A 27,053-nucleotide genomic window follows, 5' to 3' on the forward strand; every position below is an offset into this window, starting at 1 on the left:
ACGTGGGGCTACCCTTGAAGACGGTCCGGATACTTCAGTTGGTGCAGAATAGAGCTGCCAGGTTGCTGACGGGAACTGGGCATTGTTCTCATATAACCCCAGTTCTCTGTCAGCTCCACTGGCTCCCAATTGAAGTTCGGGCCCAATTCAAGGTGTTGGTTATGACCTATAAAGCCCTAAACGGCTTGGGACCTGGATATCTAAAGGAACGCTTGTCTCCATATATGCCCTCCCGCCCCTTGAGATCTGCAACAGATGCCCTTCTCCGGAAACCCTCAGTGAATGATATTAGGAGGGTGAGTATCCGGAGGAGGGCTTTCTCTGCGGTGGCACCCCATCTATGGAATGCGCTCCCCAGAGAAGTCCGCCTGGCGCCATCATTATTTGTTTTTCGGCGCCAGGCTAAGACGCTTTTATTTAAAACTTATTTTAATTGTTAAATTATTTGTATTTATAGGATTTTAAATTTTTAGCCAAGATGCACCGGAGGTTTTTAAATAATTTTTTTACTGTTATATTGTTATTTATTTATGTATTTTGTTTCTGTTGTGAACCGCCCCGAGGCTTCGTTGCGATGGGGGCGGCATAAAAATGTTTTAAATAAATAAATGGCTGCACCTGTACCGTCCCCATTCCTTTGCCTACTGCTCCTCTCCCCTAGCATGCTGCAGGAAGGAAACATTGTACCAAGAACAGGCCAGGATTTGGGGCAGGGAACAGAGCCTAAACTTTCAAGCTGCCCAAACCCCAAACTGTCATGCTGTTGCCACTGCTGCACCACTCTGAGATTTCTAGTCCCCTGGAACCAGAAGTCTGTCTGTTCCTCTGTTCAAGAGCAAGGCAGCATACATGCAAAAGGATCAGAGCTCCAAAGCAATGTGTTCATTTTATTTTTCCCCAAAACAAGGAAGTTTACTAGTGAATCTCACTGTTTAGCTTTCATGTATGGGCGTATCTAGTCCAAGCCAATTAGGGGATTGCAATATTATGTTAGATCAAATGGAACAGGTGGCTGGCTATTGTATTGTTCTCTTTCCTCAATTAGAACTGAGCATTCTGCTGTTGCAGCAGCAGTGTTTAGTGTTCTTAACGCTCTGTCTCTGCTTTACTTGTTTTCTAAACACCTGCTTGCAACAGGAGGTATTGCAAAGGGTGTGTGAGAATAATAAAGTGTAAATGAACTCCCCCCCCCCGTGTCTGTGTGTGTGTGTGTGTGTGTGTAAGACTAGCTCATTGAATCCAGGCCAGGTTGTGGGCTTCTGAATATAATGGGGACATTCTTCTGATTACAGCTTACCTTTTTGTAAACTCCTACTTGGACTTTTAAAACACCCTTCTTTTATACTTTTCATTTGGATTTTGGCAGTATATTGTGCTAAACCCATCCCTTTGTTTTGCACTCATTTGTTAGTGTGCACGACTCAGTTTTCTTTTCCTATTCAATGAACTTTAGAGAAATGGGAATCTTCTATTATTACTATCCTTTTCTCCATCCTTGCCCTACATGCAAAGCCATCTTTGCAGGCACACTGCTGAGTTCAAAAGACTATTTTTCCATGTTGCTCTGAGGGCATTATTTTAAATTCATTCATGAGGTTGGTTATTTTACTCAGTTCTCCTTTCTGTACAATTGGAGCTGTTGCTGGAAAAAAATAATGTGGAACTAAAGAAATACTTTTGCATGGTCAGCACAATACCTATGATCTTAAGGGCATTTGATTCCTTTCAGTGATTTTGAATGCCCGTATGGCTTTTCCCCTTCCCCTTCTCTGAACTTAGTTTAAAGTTCATTTGCACCGGTTTCCCCTTTTTGTAGTATTCCAAGTGTGGTTGTACCATAGATAGCCTAAGAATAATTTGATAAAGTTTTGGGTTATTTCCAATGTTAGTAAAATGTAAGTCTCATTCATTGGACTACAACTCTCTTTCTCATATTTCTGGTTCTCATGTTTCTGTTTTATAGTAGGTTCTCATTATTTTATGAAATAGAGTTATTTTATTTAATATTGTAATCTGCTTAGAGAGTCTTCAGACTAGTATAGCGGAATATAAGCTGAATAAATAAACAAATTTTCATCATCCTAAACATCGCCCAGATTGAAGCTGCTAGAAGCTGTACTCCAAAGATGCGAAGGGCATCACATTGTGGAAGGCTGCTATTCCCTTTCATGACCGCTTGACAGCCTGAAAAGCCTCCCTCTGGATGTTTGTGCGTGCGAGAGAGAGCGCGCGCGCGCGAGAACGGTGACCGACTCTAAACATTTTCAGACTTCCTGTAGTATCAGGGGACGGCAGCTTTTCTTTTCCAGACTGCTGATTCAAGCATTTCTTGCCTCCACCCCCTGAGCATGGTGAAGGGGCGTGGTGGGGGACGAAAGCCAGTTCTTCCATTCCTTCACAGTTTCAATCCCCCTCAGACAGGCGCTGGACCCGCGAGGTAAGACGAGAATAAGACTGGGGAGCTTCGTGGCATGAGGGGGAAAAACTTATCAGGTTCCTCTCCGCCGCTTTCCGTTACTTACGGGCGGCTCCTGAGAAAAAAAAGAGGAAGGGCAGTAACCACAACAGCGCGAAAGGGAGATGCATCCGACGGAGTCGCTGAAACAAGGCAACCGTTACCCCCGCCATGGCCTGCGGCCCCACCCCTTGCCTCGCGCCCGCGGCCCCGCCTCCCGCTCGTTCTTCGCGCGCGTGTTCTGTCAGGCTGAAAGAAGCCCGGGAGGGTTATGAGAGCGGGTGGGGGGTTGGCGTCGGCCGGAGTTAGCCATGATGCTAGAGCGCAGCTTGTAGGGGCACTCTGCGTCTGCGAGAGAAGCACCGAGCGTGGGGCAGGCTATCGGTGGGGGACTTGCGGAGCTTGGCAGCTCTAATGCCAGAATTCGTCCTTTTTCTCATCCCTCTGAGCCCCCTTTCCTTTTTGTATTCTGTCGTTCGGAATGTAAACCCGAGGGCAGCGAATGCCTATGTTTTGTTATCCGTTTTAATTCTTCCAGGTCGTCTATGAGTACCCTTTTAGGTAGAGGGTGAGATAATGCTATAATAAACAAATACCGCAGGGTGTGCCCCTGGCATAGAACCATCGATCTCAGACTTTCCAACCCGGTGACATCCAGATGTATGAGGCTGCGGTTTGTAGCCCAACACATCTGGAGGAAGGCTGATTCACAGGTTGGACTGATGACCCAGGAACACTGTCCAGTGTGCAACATTTATAGAAAGGGAAAATTTGATTAAAGGGTATTATGCTAAGATGAAAAGGGAAAGTTTTTCTTTGAGGGGAGAGCAAGGAATCCTCGTTTTTGGGAATCTCTGTAGCTTTGTCAGGTCCCTGTAGTTTCTGTTCCTGCTTTGACCTGTACACTGCAGAAATGGGCAATTTGTGGCCTTCTGGTGGTTCATCTTATAGTTTCTATCCTTTACTGGCTTAACCAGTAGTGAGTGGTAATAGGAGTTATAGGTAGAAACATTGGGAAAGCCACACATTACTACCAAAAGACAACTTTAACATGAGTATGGAGGGAACTTTTGTTGACAAAGGAAACCATGCTTCTGAGTGTGGTGGAAAATACTGATGAAAAGACACACAGAGTTCCTGATGCAGGAAAAGGAAGCCTAACTGGTGAGTCTTCTGCTCTGCTGCTGGGGTGGGTTGTCTCCATAAAATGGGAAATGTCTGTATGATAGAGAGTGGTTTTAAGGATATACCAGGATCTTTACCCTTACTGTGACAGACCAAAGATCCTTAGATTCTGTTTCCAGGATAATCACCAGGGCTGTGAAGGCAATGTTTTCTTCTGTTCTGTTGCCAGTGTCTGGCACTTGAGCATAAACTGTACCTGGAAATTTTCTTTAGCTATCAATACTAATAGCAATTAATTGAGCAATTGATTGAGCAGTTCTGCACAATCTTGAACTTTTGGTTTTTTGGACATCAGAGCTAGCAGTCCGCACCCAGAGTTGTCATTTCCAGTTCCATATAATGCAAACAATGTTTAGTGGTAAGCTAGGGAAGGATAAGCAACCAGCCACAGATTTTCTGTCTGAATTGCCCCCTGAATGCTGCTTTATAGCGAGGAAATAAACCACAAGGATTTCTTCCATACTTTTGTAGATAACATGTAGCTAAACCCTAGTTAAATAAAAACTAAGAGAAAAGTAATACTCATTTCACGAAGTATGCAGTATCATTCAGAAGATGTTTTATTTATTTCCCATGTTTCCATTACGAAGTGTTCAAGATCTTAATAATGAAATACTTATAAAATGTAGCATAATTAAATATAACTATCTCAGTCTAAATAAATAGATAAATAAGCCGCCCGCTAGGAAAAGCCAAGTTCAGGCAAATACATCAGCCTAACAGTTAAAGCTTTGTTGTTAGTTGAGAAGTCATGTCCGACCCATTACGACCACATGGACAACATTCCTCCAGGCCCTCCTGTCCTCCACCAACCCCTGGAGTCCACTTAACCTCACACCGACTGCTTCAGTGACTCCATCTAGCCACCTCATCCTCTGCCATCCCCTTGTTTTGCTGTCAGTTGTTCCCAGCATTAGGGTCTTCTCCAGTGAGTGCTTCCTTTTCATTTGATGGCCAAAGTATTTGGGTTTCATCTTCAGTATCTGGCCTTCGAAGGAGCAGTCAGGGTTGATCTCCTCTAGGACTGACTGGTTTGATCGCCTTGCAGTCCAAGGGACTCACAGGAGTCTTCTCCAGCACCACAATTCAAAGGCCTCAATTCTTCGGCGCTCAGCCTTCCTTATGGCCCAATTTTCACAGTCATACATTGCAACTGGGAAAACCATAACCTTGACTTTTGTTGGCAGAGTGATGTCTCTGCTTTTTAGTACGCTCTCTAGATTTGCCATAGCTTTCCTCCCCAGGAGCAAGCGTCTTTTAATTTCCTGACTGCAGTCCCCGTCTACGGTGATCTTGGAGCCTAGGAAAATAAAATCTGTCACTACCTCCATTTCTTCCCCATCTATTTGCCTGGAAGTGATAGGACCGGATGCCATGATCTTAGTTTTCTTTATGTTGAGTTTCAAGCCAACTTTTGCACTCTCCTCCTTCACCTGCATCAAGAGGCTCTTCACTTTCTGCCATGAGAGCGGTATCTTCTGCATATCTGAGGTTGTTGATATTTCTCCCAGCAATCTTAATTCCAACCTGTGATTCATCTAGCCCCGCTTTTCCAATGATGTGCTCTGCATCTAAGTTATATAAGCAGGGTGACAGTATACAGCCTTGCCGAACTCCTTTCTCAATTTTGAACCAATCAGTGGTTCCATGTCCAGTTCTCACTGTTGCTTCTTGACCCACATACAAGTTTCTCAAGGGACAAATAAGATGGTCTGGTACTCACATCCCTTTAAGAACTTGCCACAATTTGTTGTGATCTACACAATCAAAGGCTTTAGCATAGTCAATGAAGCAGAAGTAGAAGTGTTTCTGGAACTCCCTAGCTTTCTCCATGATCCACCGTATGTTGGCAATTTGATCTCTAGTTCCTCTGCCTCTTCTAAACCATGCCTGTACTTCTGGTAGTTCTTGGTCCATATACTGCTGGAGCCTAGCTTGTAGGATTCTGAGCATAACTTTGTTAGTATGTGAAATGATGTGGTAGCATGCAATGGTGTGGTAGTTTGAACATTCTTTGCCATTGCCCTTCTTTTTGATCGGAATATAAACTGACCTTTTCCAATCCTGTGGCCACTGTTGAGTTTTCCAAATTTGCTGGCATATTGAGTGTAGCACTTTTACTGCATCATCTTTTAGGATTTTGAATAGCTCAGCTGGAATACTGTCACCTCCACTAGCTTTGTTGTTGCTCAGACTTCCTAAGGCCCATTTGACTTCACATTCCAGGATGTCTGGCTTGAGGTCAGTGACCACCCCATTGTGGTTATCAGGAACATTAAGATCTTTCTTGTATAGTTCTGTGTAATCTTGCCACCTCTTCTTAATCTCTTCTGCCTCTGTTAGGTCCCTGCCATTTTGGTCCTTTATGATCATGCCCATCTTTGCGTCAAGTGTTCCCTTCATATCTCCAATTTTCTTGAAGAGATTTCCTCCCTATTCTGTTGTTTTCTTCTTTTTCTTTACACTGTTTATTTAGAAAGCATTCTCATCTCTTCTAGCTATTCTATGGAATTCTGCATTCAATTGGGTGTATCTTTCCCTTTCTTCCTTGCCTTTCGCTTCCTTTCTTTCCTCAGCTATATGTAAAGCTTCCTCAGACAGCCATTTTGCTTTCTTGCATTTCATTTTCTTTGGGATGGTTTTAGTTGCTACCTCTTGCACAATGTTGTAAACTTTCGTCCAAAGTTCTTCAGGCAGCTTCTTTATCAGATCTAATTCCTTAAATCTATTTGTCACCTCTACTGTATATTCATAAGGAATATGATTTATGTCATACCTGAGTGGCCTAGTGCTTTTCCCTACTGTCTTCAATTTAAGCCTAAATATTGCAATGAGAAGCTCATGATCTGAGCCACAGTCAGCTCCTGGTCTTGTTTCTACTGACTGTATAGAGCTTCTCCATCTTTGGCTGCAGAGCACATAGTCAATCTGATTTCTTTGTTGACCATCTGGCGATGTCCATGTGTAGAGTCGTCTCTTGGGTTGTTGGAAAGGAGTGTTTGCTATGACCAGTGTATTCTCTTGACAAAATTCTACCAGCCTGTGCCCTGCTTCATTTTGTACTCCAAGGCCAAACTTGCCTGTTACTCCAGTTATCTTTTGGCTTCCTACTTTAGCACTCTAATCCCTCATGATGATAAGACATCATTTTTGGGTGTTAATTCTAGAAGGTGGTGTAGGCCTTCATAGAACTGGTCAGCTTCAGCCTCTGTAGCATCAGTGGTTGGGGCATAGACTTGGACTACTGTGATGCTGAATGGTTTGCCTTGGAGTTCAACTGAGATCATTCCATCATTTTGGAGATTGTATCCCAGTACTGCTTTTCCTACTCTTTTATTGACTATGAAGGCTACTCCATTTCTTCTGAGGGATTCTTGCCCGCAGTAGTATACCTGATAGTCGTCTGAATTAAATTCACCCATTCTTGTTCATTTTATTTCGCTGATTCCTAAGATGTTGATGTTCAATTTTGTTATCTCATGTTTAATCACGTCCAGCTTGCCTTGATTCATAGATCTTACACTCCAGGTTCATATGGAGTATAGATCTTTATAGCATCGGACTCTCCTTTCACCACCAGATACATCTGCAACTGAATGTCCTTTCGGCTTTGACCCAGTTGCTTCATTCTTTCTGGCACTACTAGTACTAGCCCTCTGCTCTTCCCCAGTAGCACATTGAATACCTTCTGACCTGAGGGGTTCATCTTCCGGCGTCATATCTTTTTGCCTTTTGGTACTGTCCATGGGGTTTTCATGGCAAGGATACTGGAGTGGGTAGCCATTTCCTTCTCCAGTGGATCACATTTTGTCAGAGCTCTCTGCCATGACCTGTCCATCTTGGGTGCCCCTGCACGGCATAGCTCATAGCTTCATTGAGCTACACAAGCCCCTTTGCTACGACAAGGCAATGATCTGTGAAGGGGAACAGTTAAAGCTTACTTGAATTTAAAAAAGTATCTGCCTGCCAGTGGAAGGAAAATAATGATAATGTCCAGTTCAGTTATCTGCTTTGCCCTTGAGGCGATTCTTCGAGATTTCATTGTCTAGGCTTCACTCCATTTCTGGACTCAGCTGTACACTTGACTGTAGGACTTTCCTCTCACCGTTTGCCTCGTTAGTCCTTTGCTTCCTTGTGGATGATACAAAGAGCAAGGCAGAGCACAAGAATCACAGTCTTTGCAGTTCCAGTTCCTCTGGTGTCTGGAAAGTACAGCTCACAAAACAGGTGGATTAGGAAAAAAACCTTTACATTTCTTCACAGACACTGGTTAACCACGTTAGCTTGGACAGAAAGTTGAGAAATCTTTGTCCTTTTTCAAGCCTGGTCCCCCCACAAGTCTGTTCAGCACAGTCTCAAGAAAAATGTCTGAGATGTTGAACTCAAATCTTACCCATGTCAAAAGCGCACACAAGAGAAACCCCTTGTTGAACTTGTGTACTTCAAACCCATTGCTTCCCTTGGTTAAAGCAAAATGTGCCTTCTGATGACATTTGTCCAGTGAGAACATGGTATTACACAAATTCTTATACAGATGGTACCCCCTCCCCACATACATAAATACAAAAATGTCGCAAATCCATTCCATATATATGCAATTTGAACTAGCTCCCTTTACAATCAAATAATCAATGTTTGTTCATCTTGATGAGCATGACTGCTTATGCTCACAGCAAGAAAAATAAAAAAACCTTGCCATTTCCTGGGGCTAGCAAATGGGCTCAGTCCCCCCCACCCCGAATCATTAGGTTACTGTAAGGAATGATAGAGCTTCCCTTGGTTGAGAATTCTAGAACTGGAACAATTACCAAGAAGGCCCTTTTTTCATTTTCTCATGAATTGTCCCTCTGGTGATGGGAGAGAGAGAGGTTACTGTAAGGAAAACTCTCCTTAGCACCATCGATATTCCTTTTGAACACACCCTCCATAGCTATCTTTCCTTGTAAAATTTGGAGCCTGATCAAAATACTTGGCAACATTGCAAAAAAGAAAAGGGAACAACCCACTTGTTGAACCAACAACATTGAAACCACAACAAGTAGTCTCCTTGGGGTTTTTGAAAAGACCCACGTGCACGCACACACACCCAACCAAACAGCCCCAGTTCCACCCATTAACCCCCTTCCTCCACTCTTTGTGTTGTGGCACATCCACAAGATGGTATACCTAGAGTTCAGAATATATACCCCTCCCCCTTCCACACAAAACTCCTGGTAGTCAACAGAAACAATTAATGCATTCCCTCAATACTGCTTCTGGGTTTCCTTCCCTTAAAAAGTTCCCCTCAGCCTCCCCCTTGAGAGTGCTCAACTATTCTTTGTTTCAACCCAATCCCTTCCCATGCAGATTTTTTCCTGAGGCTATACAGGCTTTGAACACTCAAAGAATGTCTCACCTCAGTTGCAATCCCTTATTGTCCCCCCCTCAAGATTCAAACATCCCAACACTTTCTTTTAGAGTTTTCTAGACACTCCAGATCCCATCCAGAAAACCAATGCAAGCCTGCCCCCAACTCGTGGCTGGAAGCAGCACTGCTCCAACTTTCCAAAGCACTTTGAACTCTGCACATGCTCAGAGGCTCTTGTGTGTGTGCTCCCTCTGCAGCACTCACAAAATGGTGGTACCTTCTGCCAGAGCATTCCCCTTTCTTGGCTGTGTGGATCCCACAGTCAAGTCCACAGTCTCCAGCACACATTTCCCTGAATTCAGCTGGCCAGACCAAATCCAGAAAAAGCTGCAGTTGCTGTCCCTTAAGTAATGGAGTGCTCTTCAGCAAATGAGGTACACCGACCCTCTTTTTTTAACCCAAATGAAAAGTGTGCACCATGGTACCCTGCAACAGCAGGAGTTTGAACTCAATGGCCTTTGTGGCCCCTCCCAACTCCTCCATTTTGTGCTTCCATGAAAAACTTTAGCAGTTTCATTCTTTACATGTTTTCCCATTTTGTACCAACACACTCAACCACCATTTATCCAAAACTCTTTAAAAGCCCATTCACACACCAAGCTCCATGCCCCCCACTTAAAGCAAGGAATTCCTGCAAAAATACATCACCTCACATACTCGCATCCTCACATGGCCTCCAGCCCAATTTTCCTTTTGCCCTTACGCCCCACATACCAACAGGTAGAGAAACCAAATCAGCCCAGAGAAAACCAAGAACATATTTACTACCTGCCTGACAAGGTGGACTTCCAACAGGAGTCCTTATGTGAGAGGGAGACTGCAAGGCCTAAGTCCACATGGCCTGCAAACCCCCTCCCTTTTTGCTGCCTCCATGTGCAGTCTTCACTTGTTAAACTCCAGCCTGCCACTGTTCAGGCTGCTTGCTAAACACAACCATCTAATTTCCACTATTTTTCCAAAAACCTCCTCAACACCTAAAAGAAAACCCTTCCCTTCTGCATCTTTGCTTCACTTTTCCTTCCTTTTTCTTTTCTTTCTTTCTCTGATAATCCCTTCAGGATAAGCAGGATTCCCCTCTCCCTTTTCTTTCATTGCCACAATCCATCTGCTCACTTGCCTCTACTTCTGCTTACAAAATCCCAATCCAAACCATAAAATTACAACCACACCACACAGTGCTTTCCCTTTGCACGTGTTTCCTCCTGAACAAATCCTCTTCCTTCTTCCCTACCATGCCTTCCTTCACAAACTGATACTGCAGCAATATCTGATGGAAAATGGATTCAGAAAATCCAGCCCATTTAGCCTCTGCAGCCCCTCAGATGCAGTCTTCACCTTTCTTGGTCCAAAATACACTTCCTACTCTGGTTCCTTCTCCAAAAACAACCTTCTAATCTCACCCCAACTGTACCTCCAGGGAGTTTGAGTTCTTTCCTGAAAGGCCCCAAACTTTAGGCCCAATTCCGCAAGAACTCCCTATTAACCATGACTAACAACAGCAACAACAACTATTATACCCCCTGTCAGAATCCCGAAATCTCAATTTGTGAGAGGAAATAAAATTCAGGGTCGTGGGAAAGATCAATTGTTATGAACCTCCACGTCTTTATTGTCTATCTTAAGTTCCCCACGGTTTACTCATGATAAGGCGTTACCGGACAGGCAGAGGTAAACTCGCTGCAAAACTTTAATCCATCTACCGGCAATTTTTTACTCTCTCAGTCACGTACACCCGTACAGAGCCATTAAGGACAGAATACAAGTATTACAATAAAGTTCGGTGATCAGCATATGGAGAAAAGATACAGGAATGTCAGTCAACCATACAGACAATAAGATTACACTATCTCACAAGGCGATTTTGACGTATCGGTGGAGTAATTTCCAGAGGCATGGATCCATCTCCGGGTCTACTTAGATATGTAAATTTGGGCTATCGTAAGCTCTTGTGTTGCATTCAGGAAGTCTGAGACCCTGAGTAAAGTATAACGAATAGCTACTTCTTGTCAAGCGGTAAATTCCAAAAGAGATTAGCTAGCTACAATGTGAATGAATTTGACTGAATGAAGACCTCAAATTCTTTCTGTCTGCTCTTGTCCCATAGCGGGGGGGGGGGGGCATCCATAGTTTGACATTTTTAAATGGATTCCTGAGTTGCACTATGCTTCTTTTCCAAAAAAACCCCCTTTTTATCCTGAGGTTTAAACAAGATTTATTCAGGCCTCTTTTCCAACAATCCCCTGTTTGTCACCTGCGCAAGCTAGGTGACACTGCTGAGAGTATTTAGACCGAATAAATCTTATTTAGGCAATCCCATTCTTCCTCGGCCAAAATACTACTTCCATCCCCCCCCCCCCCCCCGTGAGAGTATTCAGCATAAGATGGGCCGGAGCTTGCTGCCGGCTTCCCGATCGGGAAGGGAAACATAACTCCCCCATCGAGTTCAAGGAGGTGCAGATGGGCAAACAGTTTGAGAGGCAACAAAAACATAATCCTAATCCCAGGAGAACCATGGCACAGATGACTAATCCCTTTAAGAACTGTTTAAGAAAACCTACTCCTGGAAGCCAACTCCAAAAATCCTTGGTCGCCTCCTCTTTTTCAGCCAAGTATTGTTGATATGCTTTGTCAGCACTGTTAATGCACTCCGAAATAACAGCTGAGTTATCGGGAATATAGGTGCAACATTCAGTTCCGATCAGGGCACACAGTCCCCCAGTATCCGCCAATATGAAATCTAGAGCAAGTTGATGTTGAACAGTGGTATTTCTCAGAGCTTGGAGCTCACTGTTCATATCTCGTAAGGTGGGAAGCGTATTATTGACAAATGATTCAAAAGCAGTGCTAAGTGAGTTGATCACTGCACCCAGTCTTCCCACTCCATATTGAGGAAAAATGATTTGCCAAACTCGATCATTAGTAGTCAGTATAGGAAAAGAGCATGGTACTCGGGCATGTCTAGCACGGAAATTGGAAAAATCAGGCTGACTGGTAAATTGTACAGGAGGTAAAAGGCGACCTAAATAACAAGAACCTGCCCAATTGAAGGGGAGCCACTTATAAGCTCTGTGCCCACAGATGTAGTAACTATCTGATGGCGCAGCCTCGCTCCAGGAGTCGTCGGGGTTTGGAGAGCAGAGTTTGGGAGACATGTGCAAACAGTTTTTCCCTATGGTAGCGTTTACAGAGCAAGAGAGGCAGTACGCACACTGGCTAGTGCCCATGACAGATATGGTTCCAGCCGATACATAACATAAAAGACCCTGAGGAGGGTGATGCAGCAAAATCGGGCTAGAGGCATTTTGACGCTTAGAGGTAGGGGTGTATGCGGACGGGTGCCGTATAGTGTCATTGAGATCCATGAGGGAGCAGTTGGTCCGACTTCCTCTCCCCAGGTGAGGGCAGCTTGTTTCTGATATCCAACACATGTGTCTGCCCAGTTCCAAGGGACCACTCTGAGAGGGAGCCCATTTTGCAAATGGTCTGGGATCTGACTACAGATCCAACAATCAGAGGCATTTACTGCTCCCAAAAGATTCATCATGAGCTGATAGAAGGAATTAGGATGCTGCCCAGTGGGAGGAAGGTAGCTTTTGCCTGCAGCAGCTTCCTTAAAACTAAAGACAAGCAAAGATAAGAGCAATACCGGCCATAGCAATGTATAGAAAAAAAAAAGACCTCACAACTAGTTAACAAATCAGTGTCCTTGATTCTTCGTCTCACCCAGTTCCGGTGGGGTGAGCAGTAATGTCCCCCAGGGTAGGATTCTTGGTGATTTTCAGTTTCAGATCGCCCGTAGGAGTAGCAGTCCAGGATCCAGGCTGGGCTAGCTTCACCTGGGTGGCATGAATCCAAGCAGGGCGCTCCTTTATTTGGACTGCAGTGTGGGTGGTAGCCAAAACCTGGAACAGACCTTCCCAGCGCAGAGATAAACTATTCTGCCTTCGGTGGATTTTCACAAAAACCTCGTCTCCTGTCCTGAATGGATGGCAGGGCTCCTCAGGCGGATTTCCCCATTGTCTCTGCCTGTTGATTCAAAGTAGATAACACCGACACTAATCCCCTCAAATACACAAGTTGTTCTGAATGCAACTCCTGAATGACTGGTAGTTCTCGTGCATTAAATCCTGTGTTCATTTTTCGCCCAAACATTAACTCAAATGGTGATAATTTATCTTTGCCTCTTGGCTGTGCCCTGATCTTCATCAAGACCAACGGCAAAGCGTCTGGCCACGGGAGTCCCGTAGCTTGCACAAGTTTTGCCAAAGAATTTTTAATAGTTCCATTCATCCTTTCTACCTGACCTGATGACTGGGGATGATAGGGAGTGTGATAACAAAAGGGTATACTCAAAATTTTACATACCTGTTGGTAGATTGTGGCAGTGAAGTGAGATCCAAGGTCGGATTCCAGGTGTTCGAGTATACCGAAAAGGGGCCCCACATGGTGTAATAGTGCTTTGACAACCGCACTTGCACCTACTCTTCCGCATGCAAACGCCTCCGGCCACCCCGTAAGCATGCAGACTAATACCAAGCAGAATCGCTTACCTTTATGCCATAGGGAGCTCCATAAAGTCCATCTGCCATCAGCTACTGTTGTAACCCCCCTCTTACTCGAACATGCAGCCAGGGCATGGCTCGTCACGGGTAAAAAGCATGATCAGGGTGTCCTGTTCGCGTGAGAACAAGAACCCCAACGAATGTGCACGCTACGCAAGGCTGACAACAAAGCAGGCTACGCTCCAGCATAACCGCAGACGTTACGCCCTTGTACCCTCGCTTGCTTTAGCATGAAAAATGTGCAGATGTGGCTCAGTGGGTTTCCCCTATTGTTCGCTGTTATTCAAGCACCTGCATAGCCGTCCGTTGTAAAAGAGTATAAAAACTCTGCTTTCCTTCTGCTCGAGACTGCACTCTCACAAGTGTTGGTCCCTGCGCAGGTAATAAAGCTCCTCTCGAAAATTCCAACTGGCCTCTGGTCTCATCAGTAAAACCGCGGGACACAACAGCTACCTGGGATAGTGGGCCTTTCGAGGTGTCCTGCCTGGACCTTAGCTCCCCCTTGAGTGGAATTTATTTGGCAAATGGTGCATTGCTGAACAATTTTTGAAATAAGATCAGTCTTTCCTGGACATTTATAGGGTTCCATGAATCTGACGATTCCCCGTTTGCTCATATGTGCCTGTTGATGGGCCATATGAGCAAGCCAGAAATAAACGGCTTTGGGGAGGAAAAGAGAGCCCCCAGGGCTCCGGAGGAGCCCTTGAGAATCTCTCATTGCTCCTGTTCCCAGAGCTGTACCTCGTCCATTGGCGCGCATTTTTGAGTGTTTTTAAGAACAGATGCATCAAGAGGAACGAGCTCGGAAGTGGAAAGAAGTTGAAAAGGACAGAGAGCAGATGCAGCTTTTGCCGCATGATCAGCAGAAGCGTTTCCAATAGAGACAAAGTCAGACTGGCCGGTATGGGCTTTGCAATGGACGACTGCGATTTCAGAAGGGAGTTGGATGGCATCAAGAAGGGCAGCAATGAAATGTCCATGTGATACAGAGGACCCTGTGGAAGTAAGAAATCCACGTTGCTTCCAGAGTCGACCTGTAGCATGGCAGATGCCAAATGCATACTTACTGTCAGTGAAAATGTTAACGGATGAGCCAGAAGCTAGAGTGGCAGCTCGTGTAAGCGCCACAAGCTCAGCTGTCTGAGCTGATCGTACCCCAGGCAAGAGATAAGCCTCTACAATTGAGGCAGGAGAAACTACCACGTAAGATGAATGAAGCGTTCCGTTAGCATCTTGGTAGCAGGAGCTGTCTGTGAAAAAGATTAGATCCGGGTTAGATATGGGGGTGTCTTTCATATCGGGGTGAGGACGCATATCCTGATCAATAACCTCCAAACAATCATGTTCAATCTCCTCTGAATCGGAGTAAGGAAGCAGAGTAGCAGGATTCAAAAGATCACATCTGCCCAATGAGATAGCGGGGTTTGAAAGAAGGGCCTGTTCATAAGATGTCTGTCTCCGCACAGAGAGGTGCTGGGTCTTATGGACAGAGAGGATTGCTTCAACAGAGTGGGGGACATGGAGGAAAGTTTGATGACCCAGCGTGAGGGCTTGAGCCTTTTCTACCAGAAGGGCCGCTGCTGTCACAGAGCGCAAGCACTCAGGCAGTCCTCATGCAACAGGATCTAAGAGGCAAGAAAAATAAGTGACCGGATGAAGAGAATCTGCAAAAGGCTGGGTCAGCACTCCACTCGCTGTGCCAAGCTGCTCATGACAGAAAAGATGAAAAGGCTTGTTATAATCGGGCAGCGCCAAGACAGGCGGTGAGGCGATCGCCTGCTTGAGAGATTTTAAAGCATCCCGGGCTAGTTGGGAAAACATCAGTGGATCAGGTTGAGAATCATGTAGTAGCTCAGTTAGTGGCTTAGCTATTTGGGAGAAAGCAGGAATCCACTGCCGGCAATATCCAAACAGCCCCAGTAATTGCCTCGGATCCTTCTTAGTTCAAGGCTCGGGGAGCTGAAGGATAGGCTCGATACGTGTGCGCAAAACCTCTCTGCCCTTTTTGGAGATAGCATGGCCCAAGTAGGTCACTTTATTTTGGCAAAACTGGAGTTTTTTAGGTGAAACCTTAAGCCCCTTTTCAGCCAAGTAGATAAGCAGGGCTAAGGTGTCCGTTTTGCAAGCCGCAGAGGTTGTAGAAGCAACCAGCAAATCATCTATGTACATAATCAAGGCAGATCCCTGAAGGGTCTGAAAATCTTGTAAGATCATTTTTGAGGCTTGTGGAAAAAATGGTTGGCGAGTCACAGAATCCTTGTGGAATTCATTGCCACAAGAACTGAATGCCCCGAAAAATTAAACTAAAAAGGAATTGTGAGTTCTCATGTAATGGAATGGAATAAAATGCAGAACATAAGTCTAAAACACTAAAAAATGCTGAATCAGCAGGGATTGAGGACAAAACAGTAGTGGGTGATGGGAATAACAAACTGGGGTGATGGGAATAACAAACTGATTAATGGCTCGTAAATCCTGTACCAGACGATAAACAGGGCGGCCCTGTGAATCGAACCGCCCTTCTTTCTTTACCACCAGTATCGGGGTGTTGCAAGGTGAAGAGCCCCTTTTTATGATCCTTTGAGCCTCTAGATCTTGTATGAAGGGATCGAGGCCTTCCATCTGTTCTTTAGACAAAGGATATTGCTTCACTTTTGGCCAAGGCAAATTGGATTTTTATTTGATCTTTACAGGCGCCACTTTTAAGAGACCGGTCTCATTGGGGCATGTAGCCTATATGTGAGCTGGAACAGCTGCCAGCTCGGGTACCCTTTTAAACAAATCAACTAGTTGATGATCATTTCCTGGGTCTGTCATCATCATAAGCAAAGAAGGGAGGCACATCTGAGGCATATCCACAAAAACCCCATCGGGGTTGCAGTGGATTGTGGCCCCGAGCTTACAAAGGAGATCCCTCCCTAGCAGATTAACAGGAGTGGAAGGAGACAATAGAAAGGAATGGTCTACGGTCAATGGGCCAATCGTGCCCGTACTGGTTCAGAGATTTGACACTGGACTGGGGTTCCCATCATTCCCATAACAGTTTGAGTCCCCCTCCCCGCCTGTAGACCCGGAAGGTTATCAGAAAGAGTGGAAAAGGTTGCTCCAGTATCTACAAGAAAAGGGAGAGAAGAGCCAGAGAGAGGGAGAGGTAAGGTTCAGGAATTCCCAGTGCCAAACCTCCAGATTACCATCATTGGGTTTCCTGCGCTTGTACAAACTGTCCCTGGGGAGGCGGTGTGTCTGGAATTTGATGGGCTGGATGAGCAGCAGCAACTGCAGCGGTTGTAGGCTCCTCCGGAGCAGGAGTGGTTCGTGGGAAGTCCCGGACCGGAGATAACCGGACTCGGCATTGAGCTCGCATGTGTCCTGGTCTCTGGCAATGGTGGCAGAGGATAGCTTGTGGCGAGGCTCGTCGCCGGGAACTTGAAGGAAATCTGGGCTGGGGTCCCCTCTGGAACCTTTCCAGTTGTACTACAGCCAAGGAGTACTTTGCCTCTTCTTCTCTCAGGGCATTTCCCCAAAATTGTAGTAGTGCAGGCATCAATTGGAAGAGGCTCTGTCCCTGCCAGCCGAGTACCTTCTCCCATACCTGGCTCTGGTAATGGGGCAGAAGCCCTGTAACAAAGGTGGAGACCACCAGTGCCCGATGGGCTTCATTTGTGGGGTCCATGCCAGTATATTGAGAGAAGGCATTTAAGAATCGAGTCTGGAAGTTGATGGGGGACTCTCCAGGTTTTTGAAGGCAGGCTTGCAGCTTCTCCCAGCTAATTTTTCTGGGAAACGCCTTGCTTACCGCATTTAGGAGCCCAACACGATGTTCTTGCAGAGCCAAAAACTGAGCATCCGTCAAGGGAGGGGAGAAGTAGTTGACTGGTTCTGGCCATTGGGATCCCTGGTGAGGCGGCTGATCATTTGGCCCCCGACGAGCATGTTCCAGGATCCAGTGTACATCCGCTGGTGGCAAAATACCTTTTAATAGCCAATCACAATCCCCATGTGTGGGTTCGTACATGGAGAAGATGTTACTCAACATATCACACCACTTCTGAGCGTCTTCCCGAATTTCAGGCAAAGAGCTTTTAAACGCAGCAGTCTCACTGAGGCTAAAAGGTATATGTACCCTCACCAACGGTGGCCCCCTTGCTGGTCCTGGATATGCTCGAAGAGGATAAGCTGTGACTGGGGGGCATCATCCCGATCCTCGGAGCAATCAAAATACATTCGGGACATTGGAACTGTGGATTTAGCCCCACTTTTTACATTTTTCAGGAAGAACTTAGGATTTTCGCTCCCCCCTTCTACCATGCCACAAACCCGCCATCCTGCGTCCTTGGATCTTTGGTTGAGCTTCTTGGCAGCATTTAGCATCTGCTGTCGATGAGAATCTTCTGAGCCCTGGAGGCCATCAGCAACCTCTGTCTCTACACAGAGAGGGGGAGAAACATCCATAGTTTGACATTTTTAAATGGATTCCTGAGTTGCACTATGCTTCTTTTCCAAAAAAAACCCCTTTTTATCCTGAGGTTTAAACAAGATTTATTCAGGCCTCTTTTCCAACACCTCCCACCCCCCTTTATTTAGGCGGGATTCCCATCACACACACAAATACACAGTAGTTTTCCATTTTTCCTTTTCCAGCCAGCCCAACCCAAAAGGTATCCCAGAACCTTAAAATTCTCCCCAGGAACTTGCAAGGAAAGCATTTTTCCTTGGCCCCTTTACCCCTTTGTAATCAGAACGGGTCAGGAAAGGCCTATTGGGCCATCCAGCCTGACTGCTCCCACCTTGCAAAGCAGGCTAACCCAAGTCTGTTGACCAAAAAGGAATGGTGGCCTTAGACAGGGTATTCATCATCATGGGGGTCTCAGCCCCAGTGAGGATGATATCTTTAGGTCAATGGGTCAAAAGGAGGGGCCTAGGGAGCAAAGGAACAAGGCCTCAAAACAGATTGGATAACAGCACTGCAAAAATGCAGGGGAGCAGGTTAAAGGTGAGAGCTGGCTGGCACTGAGTTCCTTGCAGCCTAAAGGGCAAAGAGATCAAGGGGTTTGACTATTCCTATCTGAACTGCATGGGTATAAGCTGCTTCCTGAGAAAGAGGAGGCACCTGGAGTTATCTGAACTGGCTAATTTGTTTGGTTGCTCACAAAAGGGGAGAACTGTTGGAGAAATATGAAAATCCTGGCAGAGAGGGGGTCAGATCTCTGTTGGTATTGGCTGTTGGTTTAAGAGAATGGGAATTGGTGGCTTGTATAGGGGCTGCTGGGGCCATTGTTTTGCTGATCAGGTAGGGCAGATAATGCTGCCAGATAGACAGCATTGCTATCGCCTCGTTTGCATGCCAGAGCACATAGTGATCCCTGTGCCTCAGTGGAAATTTTACAGCTGGGTTACAGTGGAAGCAGGGATAGAGCAAGTGTGGGTGGCTAATCCAGAGTGGAGAGCCATGCAGCAATACATCAAGGATGCCCACTGATGCTTGTTGGCAAAGGGAAATAAGGGGGAATTCACTTTTGGACATCAAAGGCCCCATCAGATAATTTGGGGGCATTTTAGATATGAGTGAGGAGGAATTTGGGGAATGAACCGGGAGATGAGGACTCAATGAGGCAGTCAAAAATGGCATAGAGAGCCTCTTTTCAAAGGTTAGAGGATCTATGGTGAGAGGGGAGGGTTTTGAAAAAGGAAGCTAAATGTGTAAAATGGGGATGTACCAGGGACTGTTACAGGTGGACCATAAAGGTGAATGAGTGTGTGCTCAGGGCTCCAGTTTGAGGAGATTGGAGTCTCCTACTGGTTAACATGACTGGATGGAAGTGTGATATATCTCAGATCACAAGAGGAGGCCCAATGGATACTGGAAAGCAGTCATGCTACACTGGGTTGGCACCTGTGTATGTAAGGAGGGGTGTGTAACCCTTCCAGAATATTTTTTTTTATTAGAGGTGTGGGAGAGATTCTCCAGTTATCATAAGGTGCAGGAGTGGCAGTAGGAATAATAAAATTGGGAGATGTGCCCTACTAGGGTCATTCATTATTCACAGAGTTGTGCCAAAGACATACCAGTGACGGAGGAGCACTGTGCAGGAAAGGAGCTGACAATTCCAACGAAAGGAGAGATGACAGGGATTGGAAAAGCCTCCTTTGCAGTATCTACCCACGTATACCTAGCACGTTTTCAGGAGCAAACCGCCTGTGCCATGGTGGCTCTTGGGAATGCTACTATGCAAGCACTAGGGAAGCTGGCTGGAGAGATGCAACAAATGGAAAACTATACACAACAGAATAGGGTGGCTCTGGACTATGTGTTAGCAGCAAAAGGAGGAGCCTGTGGGGTGATTGGACACACCTGTAAAATGGGTCTAAACACAACAGATATCTATGAAAACTTAATGGTGATCCAACAGGTAATAACAGGGATTAAATAAACAGGCGTCAGGAACAGGGGAGTGGCTGACGTCATGGCTTCCCGACTTATCATGGCTGAAACACCTATTTGTTTTCACATTAGGGATGATAGCTGTAAATATAATCTGCTGTTTTTGCCTAAAGTGTCTGATGACCTGCACCCCAGGTAGTAAGACAATATGTTCAGAAAAATCCACAGACAAGGAGGACGTGATCCGAAGTATGGTGGCAAAGTTCAAAGACTAGGAATGGTTGTTCCAAATCAGGTCAAATAAAAGAAAAAGAAAATGGGGGAATTGATAGGAAAAGGGTGGGGGACGTGATTTGGAACAAGGGGAATGAAAAGAGAAAGAAAGGAGGAGTGAGAAAACTCCCTTTTCAGCAAGAAAAGAAGGGGGGGGCACGCAGAGTGTGAGAGAGCCGGCACATAGGCAAGAGGGCCAAATACTTCCTGATTGTTTATTGACAAGCTGAGCAGAACAAAATGAGCCTATTGTAGCCCACCAGGGGCAGGGCTGGATTGGGAAGAAGGGCTGGTGTTGGGGCAGCACGGAGTAGGCGGGCGGAAAGAATGTAACTCTCAGTACCCTATTAGCAAATTAGGGGAAAGGAGGAGGGAACAAGCGGCTGGGAGCAGGGTTCAAATGTGGTATGAGAACATGTGCTCAGGTGAACAGAAGAATGGGAAGGAAATTGTTCCTTTCTGTTCCCTTCATTGCAATAACGTTTTAAAAAGAACTCTTTGCATGCCTGGGATATTTTTATCTTCCGACGGAATGGAAAGAGTGTTTTTTAACACCGGGGCTGATAGAAAGTCCAAAACATACTGAGGACATCAGTTTGGGGAAGGCTGGTCTACTCTAAATAGCGTTAACACAGATTTCCTTTTTTTTTTTTTTTGGTGCTGTGCTGCACTTTGCTTTGTTTTTCCTCCAATTTAAATTTTATTTTATCCTTGTGTGTGTGTGTGTGTGGGGGGGTTTGTCTGGGAAAACTGGGCAAGTGAGGGGAACTGCATGACAGACAAGGTGGGGGACCAAGGTAAGGTCTCAGAAGGGATGCCAATGGCAGACCAGGAGATGGCCTTGGCAGGAGTCACGGGTGTTGCTGTCCGCTGTGACAGTTGAAACCTGTTCACCATTCTCCCCCAGGAGAGGCAGGGATACACTTGCCCTCGGTGCAAGATGGTGACCCTGCTAGAGGAGGAGTTGAGGTGCCTGAGGGCCAAGAGAGCTCTTCAGGCCTCCTGGGAGCAGCCCTCCTCTGGACAGAGGGAGAGGCCACAGGAGGAGCAGCCGGGGAGACATGCAGGCATGTCACCCACAGGAGGAGGCCAGCACAGCCTTCTCCTTCTCCTGGCACCAATCTGGAGCTGGGAAACAGGTTCTCTCCGCTTGGGGAGGCTGGGGCTGATGAGGCATTGGGGAACCAGCAGGACCCCCAGCCTGGGACGTCAGGTGGCAAGGGGGCCACTGCAGGAGAGGCAAGGGCCAGGGCAGGGCCTCCCACCACTGGGAAGACACGGCGGCGGGTGATTGTTGTTGGGGACTCCCTGCTGTGGGGCACTGAGGTGGCAGTGTGCCATCCCAACCTGGAGACAAGGGAGGTTTGGTGCCTGCCAGGCGCACGCATTCAGCATATGAAGGACAGAGTGGAGCATATTGTTTGCTCTGGGGGTCACCAGCCGCTCCTGGTGATCCATGTGGGCACAAATGACATGGCCGGGATCACCAGGGACCTTGAGACCTTGGGAAAGAAACTCAGGGAGCTAAAGGCCCAAGTGACCTTCTCGTCAATCTTACCAGTCCAGGGATTTGGGCCAGGAAGGGACAGGAGGGTCTCCAAGGTAAACAATTGGCTTACGGTCTGGTGCCAGAAGGAACGCTTCGGGTTCCTTGACGATGGCACCCGGTTTCTTGCCAATGGACTTCTGGCAAGGGACAGGTTGCACCTCATGAGGATGGGGAAAAGGTCCTTTGGAGATGCTCTAGCAAGCTTCGTCCAGAAGAGTATAAACTGAGCCGGGGGGTGGGGGCAGGGTTCAGGCCCCCCAGAAACGTGTCTGCACTGGATAAGTGTGAGGAGAGGATCCAGGGCTCTGGAAGCAGGGTTTTAGAAGTACTGCAGGGACTGACAGGACTCCTACAGAGAGGGGCCAGGTATCAAGGAGGATGGGAGGAAGGAGGAGGCTGGGAACTCCAGGGAAAGGAAGTGGTGGGAAGGAGTTGAGGTGCATGTACACTAATGCTAGGAGCATGGGTAATAAGCAGGAAGAGCTTGAAGCTCTCCTGGGAATAGGACGGTATGATCAGGTGGGGATCACAGAAACTTGGTGGGATGAAAGGCAAGTCTGGAATGTGAACATAGAAGGGTATCACCTTTTTAGAAAGGACAGGAAGGGAAAGAGGGGTGGGGGCGTGGCTTTATATATCAGGGAAGGGATAGGATGCAGTGAGATAGAATGCAACACAGATGGGGATTCTGTAGAGGCAGTCTGGGTGAAACTTAGGAGTTTTGACAGGGAAAGAGACCTGACAGTGGGGGTATGTTATTGCCCCGCAGGTCAACTTGAGACCTTGGATGATGTCCTGACAGGCCAGATTCTAAGGATATCTTGGGAGAGGGACACAGTAATTATGGGAGATTTCAATCTCCCGCATATTAGTTGGGAGACTCACTCAGTGGTAACAGCGAGGTCACGTCGCTTCCTAGAAGTTATAGAGGTGGTTTTTCACACAAAGGGTCTGAGAGGCGACAAGGGGGGGGGGCATCCTTGACTTGGTCTTGACCAATAGGGAGGAGCTGATAGATGAAAGTCCAGATTAGGGGAGCCCTGGATGCAAGTGATCACTCCATCCTTTGACATCAGGGGACTGGGGACGTGCAGCAGGTCAAGCACTAGAAGCTGGGACTTCAAGAGAGCCAACTTTGGCCAACTGAAGGCCAGACTGGGGAAAGTCTCCTGGGATAGGTTACTGGAAGGTAAGCGAGTTGAGGAGGGGTGGATAGCACTCAAAAAGGAGGTTTTGGAGGCACAAGCCTTGACAATACCTCTAGTCAGTAAGGTGGGGAGGCGGAGCAGAACGCTGCCATGAATGTGAAAGGAGGTGATTAAAGGGATTAGACGAAAGAGGAACCAAGAAGAACCTCAGTAGGAAATGGGTACTGGGGCAAATAAACAAAAGTGTATACCGGGAGGAGGAGGCCCATTGTAGAAGGATTCTTTGCAAGGCTGATTACGATCTGAGACTTGCCAAGAATATCAAGAGCAACAAAAAGGGCTTCTTTCAGCATGTAAATAGGAAGAGGAAGGGGAGACAAGTGGTGGGACCACTAAATAAGGAGGAAGGAGATCCAGTGACTGATATGAGGGAACAGGCACAGATGCTAAATGACTATTTTGCCTCTGTGTCCTCCCTAAAGCTGGATGGGGGAGATCCGCACAGGAGATTAGATGAGGCCGGGGACTTAGGGGCACAGATTAGAGTCACCCCTCTAGAAGTCGAGGGGCTCCTCAGGGCATTGGACATTACAAAGGCCCTGACTGGTTACACCCGAGAGTACTTTGAGAGTTGCCCAGAGGCCTCCATTTTTGAGGTCTCGTGGAGAACGGCTGAAGTTCCAGAGGACTGGAGGGTGGCATCAGTGGTCCCAATTTTCAAAAAGGGTAGTAGAAGGGACATGGGGAATCACAGACCAGTTAACCTTACGCCCATTGTAGGAAAAACAATGGAAAGGCTCATAATAGAGAGAGATCTAGTGATGCTGGAAGGGAGGCTGGTGGCCACACAACACGGCTTCCACAAAAACAGGTCCTGCCAGACAAACCTTGTGGAATTCTATGACAAGGTTTCGAGATGGCTAGATGGAGGGGATGCAGTGGATGTGGTATACCTGGATTTCAGCAAGGCCTTTGACAAAGTGCCCCATGATGGAGAAACTGGTGGAGAAACTGAGGAGTTTTGGGATACACCAAAGCACAGTCCGGTGGATTAGGGCATGGTTGGCTGACTGAAAGTAGAGGGTAACCATTAGTGGGAAATCATTGGGATGGCGGCCAGTGACAAGTGGGGTCCCCCAGGTCTTGGTCCCGGGGCCAACCCTGTTTAATCTTTTCATAAATAACATGGAAGAAGGGGTGAACAATCTGCTACTCAAATTCACAGACGATACTAAAACTGGGGCAGTGGCCACAACTGAGGAGCAGGTACTCCAGATCCAAAAGGATCTGGATAGACTATGGAAGTGGGCAGGGGACAACAGGGTGGCATTCAATGTGGATAAGTGCAAGGTCTTGCACTTGGGGCATAGGAATAGGTATCATAAGTACAGGTTAGGTGACAAGTGTCTGGAGAGCAGCACTTGTGAAAGGGACCTCGAGGTACTGGTTGACTGCAGGCTAAACATGAGTCAGCAGTGTGATGCAATGGTCAAGAGGGCGAACACCATCCTTAGTTGCATAGTCAGAAGTGTGGCTTCTAGATTGAGAGAGGTATTACTACCACTCTACACGACTCTGGTGCGCCCACAACTGGAGTATTGTGCTCAGTTTTGGGCCCCTTGTTACAGAAAGAATATAGCCAGGTTAGAGTCAGTGCAGCGTAGGGCCACAAGGTTGGTGGCCGGTTTGCAGGGGATGGGGTATGACGTGAGACTGAGGGAACTGGGTCTCTTCAGCCTGGAGAAGAGGAGACTCGGGGGATCTGTTGGCGACATACAGGTATGTGAGGAGATGTCACATGGAGATGGGTAGAGACCTGTTCTCCCCTGCAGAGGAAGGCAGGACGCGCTCCAACGGAGCAAAGCGCAGGGAACCAAGGTTCCATTTAGATGCCAGGAAGCACTTCCTGACAGTTAGGACCCCGAGGGTATGGAATGGGCTTCCATGGGAGGTGGTTGAGGCCCCATTGGTGAGGGTGTTCAAAGATAGGCTGGACATGCTCATGGTGGGCATGTCGTGAGCAGAGCTGGGTGGAGCCAGGGGTCAGACTAAATGGCCCGGGAGAACCTTCTGACGCGCTCTGTTTCTATGAATATAGCTCTAGGACCTAGAGTCTAGGTATTGTGGAGAGATGTACTTACTGATGTCTTTTCTGAATTTAGTACTATTCACCTTCAATTGGGTGACTCCAAGTTCTAGTATGATAAAAAAGGGAGAAAATAATCTGTCTACTGTTTCTCTATGATTTAAAGTTATTTATAAGCTGTTCCTTCCTATCATTCTATGTTTCCTACAAATAAAAAAAGTTAAAAATCTATCAAGTTAACTCATTGGTTCCCAACCTTCCTGGACATGGGGCCAGATTAGAGTGTCCAATGTTTAAAGGGCAACATCTTAAATCAAAATGTAACAATATTATTAACTTATCAATTCAGATCAAAAGTAAACATTCAGAGGTCAGTGAAGAGATGTTGAATTGAATGCAATCTATTTTGGAAAATATTTTACTGTGGAATCCTTTTATTTAGTCACATGCTGTTTTCTGTTAGCTAAGACAATGTACAAGTCAAGGTTTGTGACAGACACCCTTAAAATGTCATATAAGTATTCATGTGTAAGTCTTTGTTACGAATGCTCTTTCCTTTCCTTCGGAAGAGAAAAATATACCAAGCCTGCAGAGAGTTCTTTTTAAAACTTTATTGCAACAAAGGGAACAGAAAAAATGGTTTCCTTCCCAATTTCCTGATCACCCAAGCACATGTTAACATCCCCTTTTTATGCCCTGCACCCAGCCACTTCTCCCTCCTCCTTTCCCCTCATTGGCTGGGGTACTGGGAGTTCACAATCTTTCCCACCTGCCTACTCCATGCTTCTCCAATGCCGGCCCTTCTTCCCAATCCAGCCCTGCCCCTGGTGAACTACGATAGGCTTATTTTGTTCTGCCAAGCTTGTCAATAAACAATCAGGAAGTATTTGGCCCTTCTGCCTATGTACCTGTTTTCCCATACTTTGTGCTACCTGATTTTAGCCCCTCCCCTCCTTTAGGCCAAGTAGTCTTGTTACCTTTTAAATCTTACTGCTCACTTGTTTCAAATCATCCTTTCACATCTATCAGTCTTGACCTTGGATTTCACAATGTTCATCTCGGAAAAAGTTTGTTCACAGATTTATGTGATGCCAAAGACTGTGAACATGCCTGCAGCAAATTTCTTTAGCTTGATAAATATATCAGGTAGATCACAATAGAAATTTAACCGTCTATTTCATTGTGAATGTCTCTGAAGGTATTTTGAACCCAAGTCATGAAGGGCTTTAAATTTAATTACCAACACCTTGTACCATATCTGAAAATGCATTGGCAACCAGTGCAAAGACTTTTAACTAGGTGATATTATCTCTTCATGATGTCCCAGAGACCAGCCTGGCTGCCATATTTTGTACTAGTTGCAGTTTCCGGAGTAGGCACAAGCATGTAGAGTGCATTGTAGAAATCAAGTCTAGAAGTTACCAATGCATGCACTACTGTTTTTAAGTCATTCCCCTTCAGAAAGGGACACAGTTGGTGAATCAGCTGAAGCTGATAGCCGACACTTTTGACCACAGCTTATGTCTGAGCTGGCATCTGAAGGGCTGGGTCAAGTAGCATCCCCAAACTGTGAGCATCGTCTTTGCGGGGCAGGCATCTAGAACCAGTTGACACATCGCTGATCCTGGATTTGGACACTTAACACCAAGCACCCCTATTTTGTCTGGATTGAACTCTAGTGTTTTTTTTTTCTTTCTCATCTATCATATTACCAGCTTCAGACAGTCATTTAGATGAGAGGCTCTGTTTCTAGAAGAAGCAGCAGATGATGGTAAGGAAAAGTAGATCTGGGTGTCAATCAGCATACTGATGACATCCAGTGCCACTCCTCCAGATGATCTTGCTCAGTGGCTTCATGTAGCACTGAGCTGCATCAGAGACAGATTGGAGACCCGTGGGACTCCAGGACTGAGCTCCTTCTTAAAGGAGCAACAGTCTCCAAGCATCACCATCAGAAACTGACCTGAGCAGTAGGAACAGAACCACTGCAAAGCAGTGCTTCCAGT

At 46.3% G+C, this 27,053-nt stretch overlaps 3 protein-coding genes across 4 annotated transcripts in view; 1 reads left to right on the top strand and 2 right to left on the bottom strand.

The window, feature by feature from the left end:
* The window catches only part of LOC123017623 (zona pellucida-binding protein 2-like), a 44,846-nt gene extending 31,307 nt beyond the window's left edge, over positions 1-13,539 (bottom strand). Inside the window, exon 1 of the mRNA XM_044419108.1 lies at positions 13,413-13,539. Coding sequence (XP_044275043.1) covers positions 13,413-13,539 — 127 coding nt within the window. The remainder of the gene's footprint in view (positions 1-13,412) is intronic.
* GLIPR2 (GLI pathogenesis related 2) overlaps positions 2,337-27,053 on the top strand; it is a 62,093-nt gene continuing 37,376 nt past the window's right edge. The window contains exon 1 of one of the 2 annotated variants that reach the window (XM_044452880.1): positions 2,337-2,437. The gene's annotated coding sequence lies outside the window, so the exon portion shown is untranslated. The remainder of the gene's footprint in view (positions 2,438-27,053) is intronic. The other variant, XM_044452896.1, reaches the window with a different exon arrangement.
* Positions 14,324-15,823, bottom strand: LOC123017628. The gene is made up of 2 exons (XM_044419113.1): positions 15,589-15,823; positions 14,324-15,219 (listed from the first exon to the last, which is right to left on the bottom strand). Exons 1-2 carry the CDS (start codon positions 15,821-15,823, stop codon positions 14,324-14,326), a joined length of 1,131 nt encoding a protein of 376 aa, XP_044275048.1.

Source organism: Varanus komodoensis, unplaced genomic scaffold, assembly GCF_004798865.1.
Source record: "Varanus komodoensis strain SLA01 unplaced genomic scaffold, ASM479886v1 scaffold10, whole genome shotgun sequence".
In the NCBI taxonomy this organism is placed as follows: Eukaryota; Metazoa; Chordata; class Lepidosauria; order Squamata; family Varanidae; genus Varanus; species Varanus komodoensis.

Bases quoted from the DNA above. Each gene is read 5' to 3' on its own strand.
- LOC123017628 (XM_044419113.1), bottom strand. From the start codon at position 15,823: ATGATCTTACAAGATTTTCAGACCCTTCAGGGATCTGCCTTGATTATG. The intron at 15,220-15,588 runs GTATCGAGCCTA...CTGTTGCATGAG, and splicing joins CAGAGAGGTTTTGCGCACAC to GACTGCCTGAGTGCTTGCGC.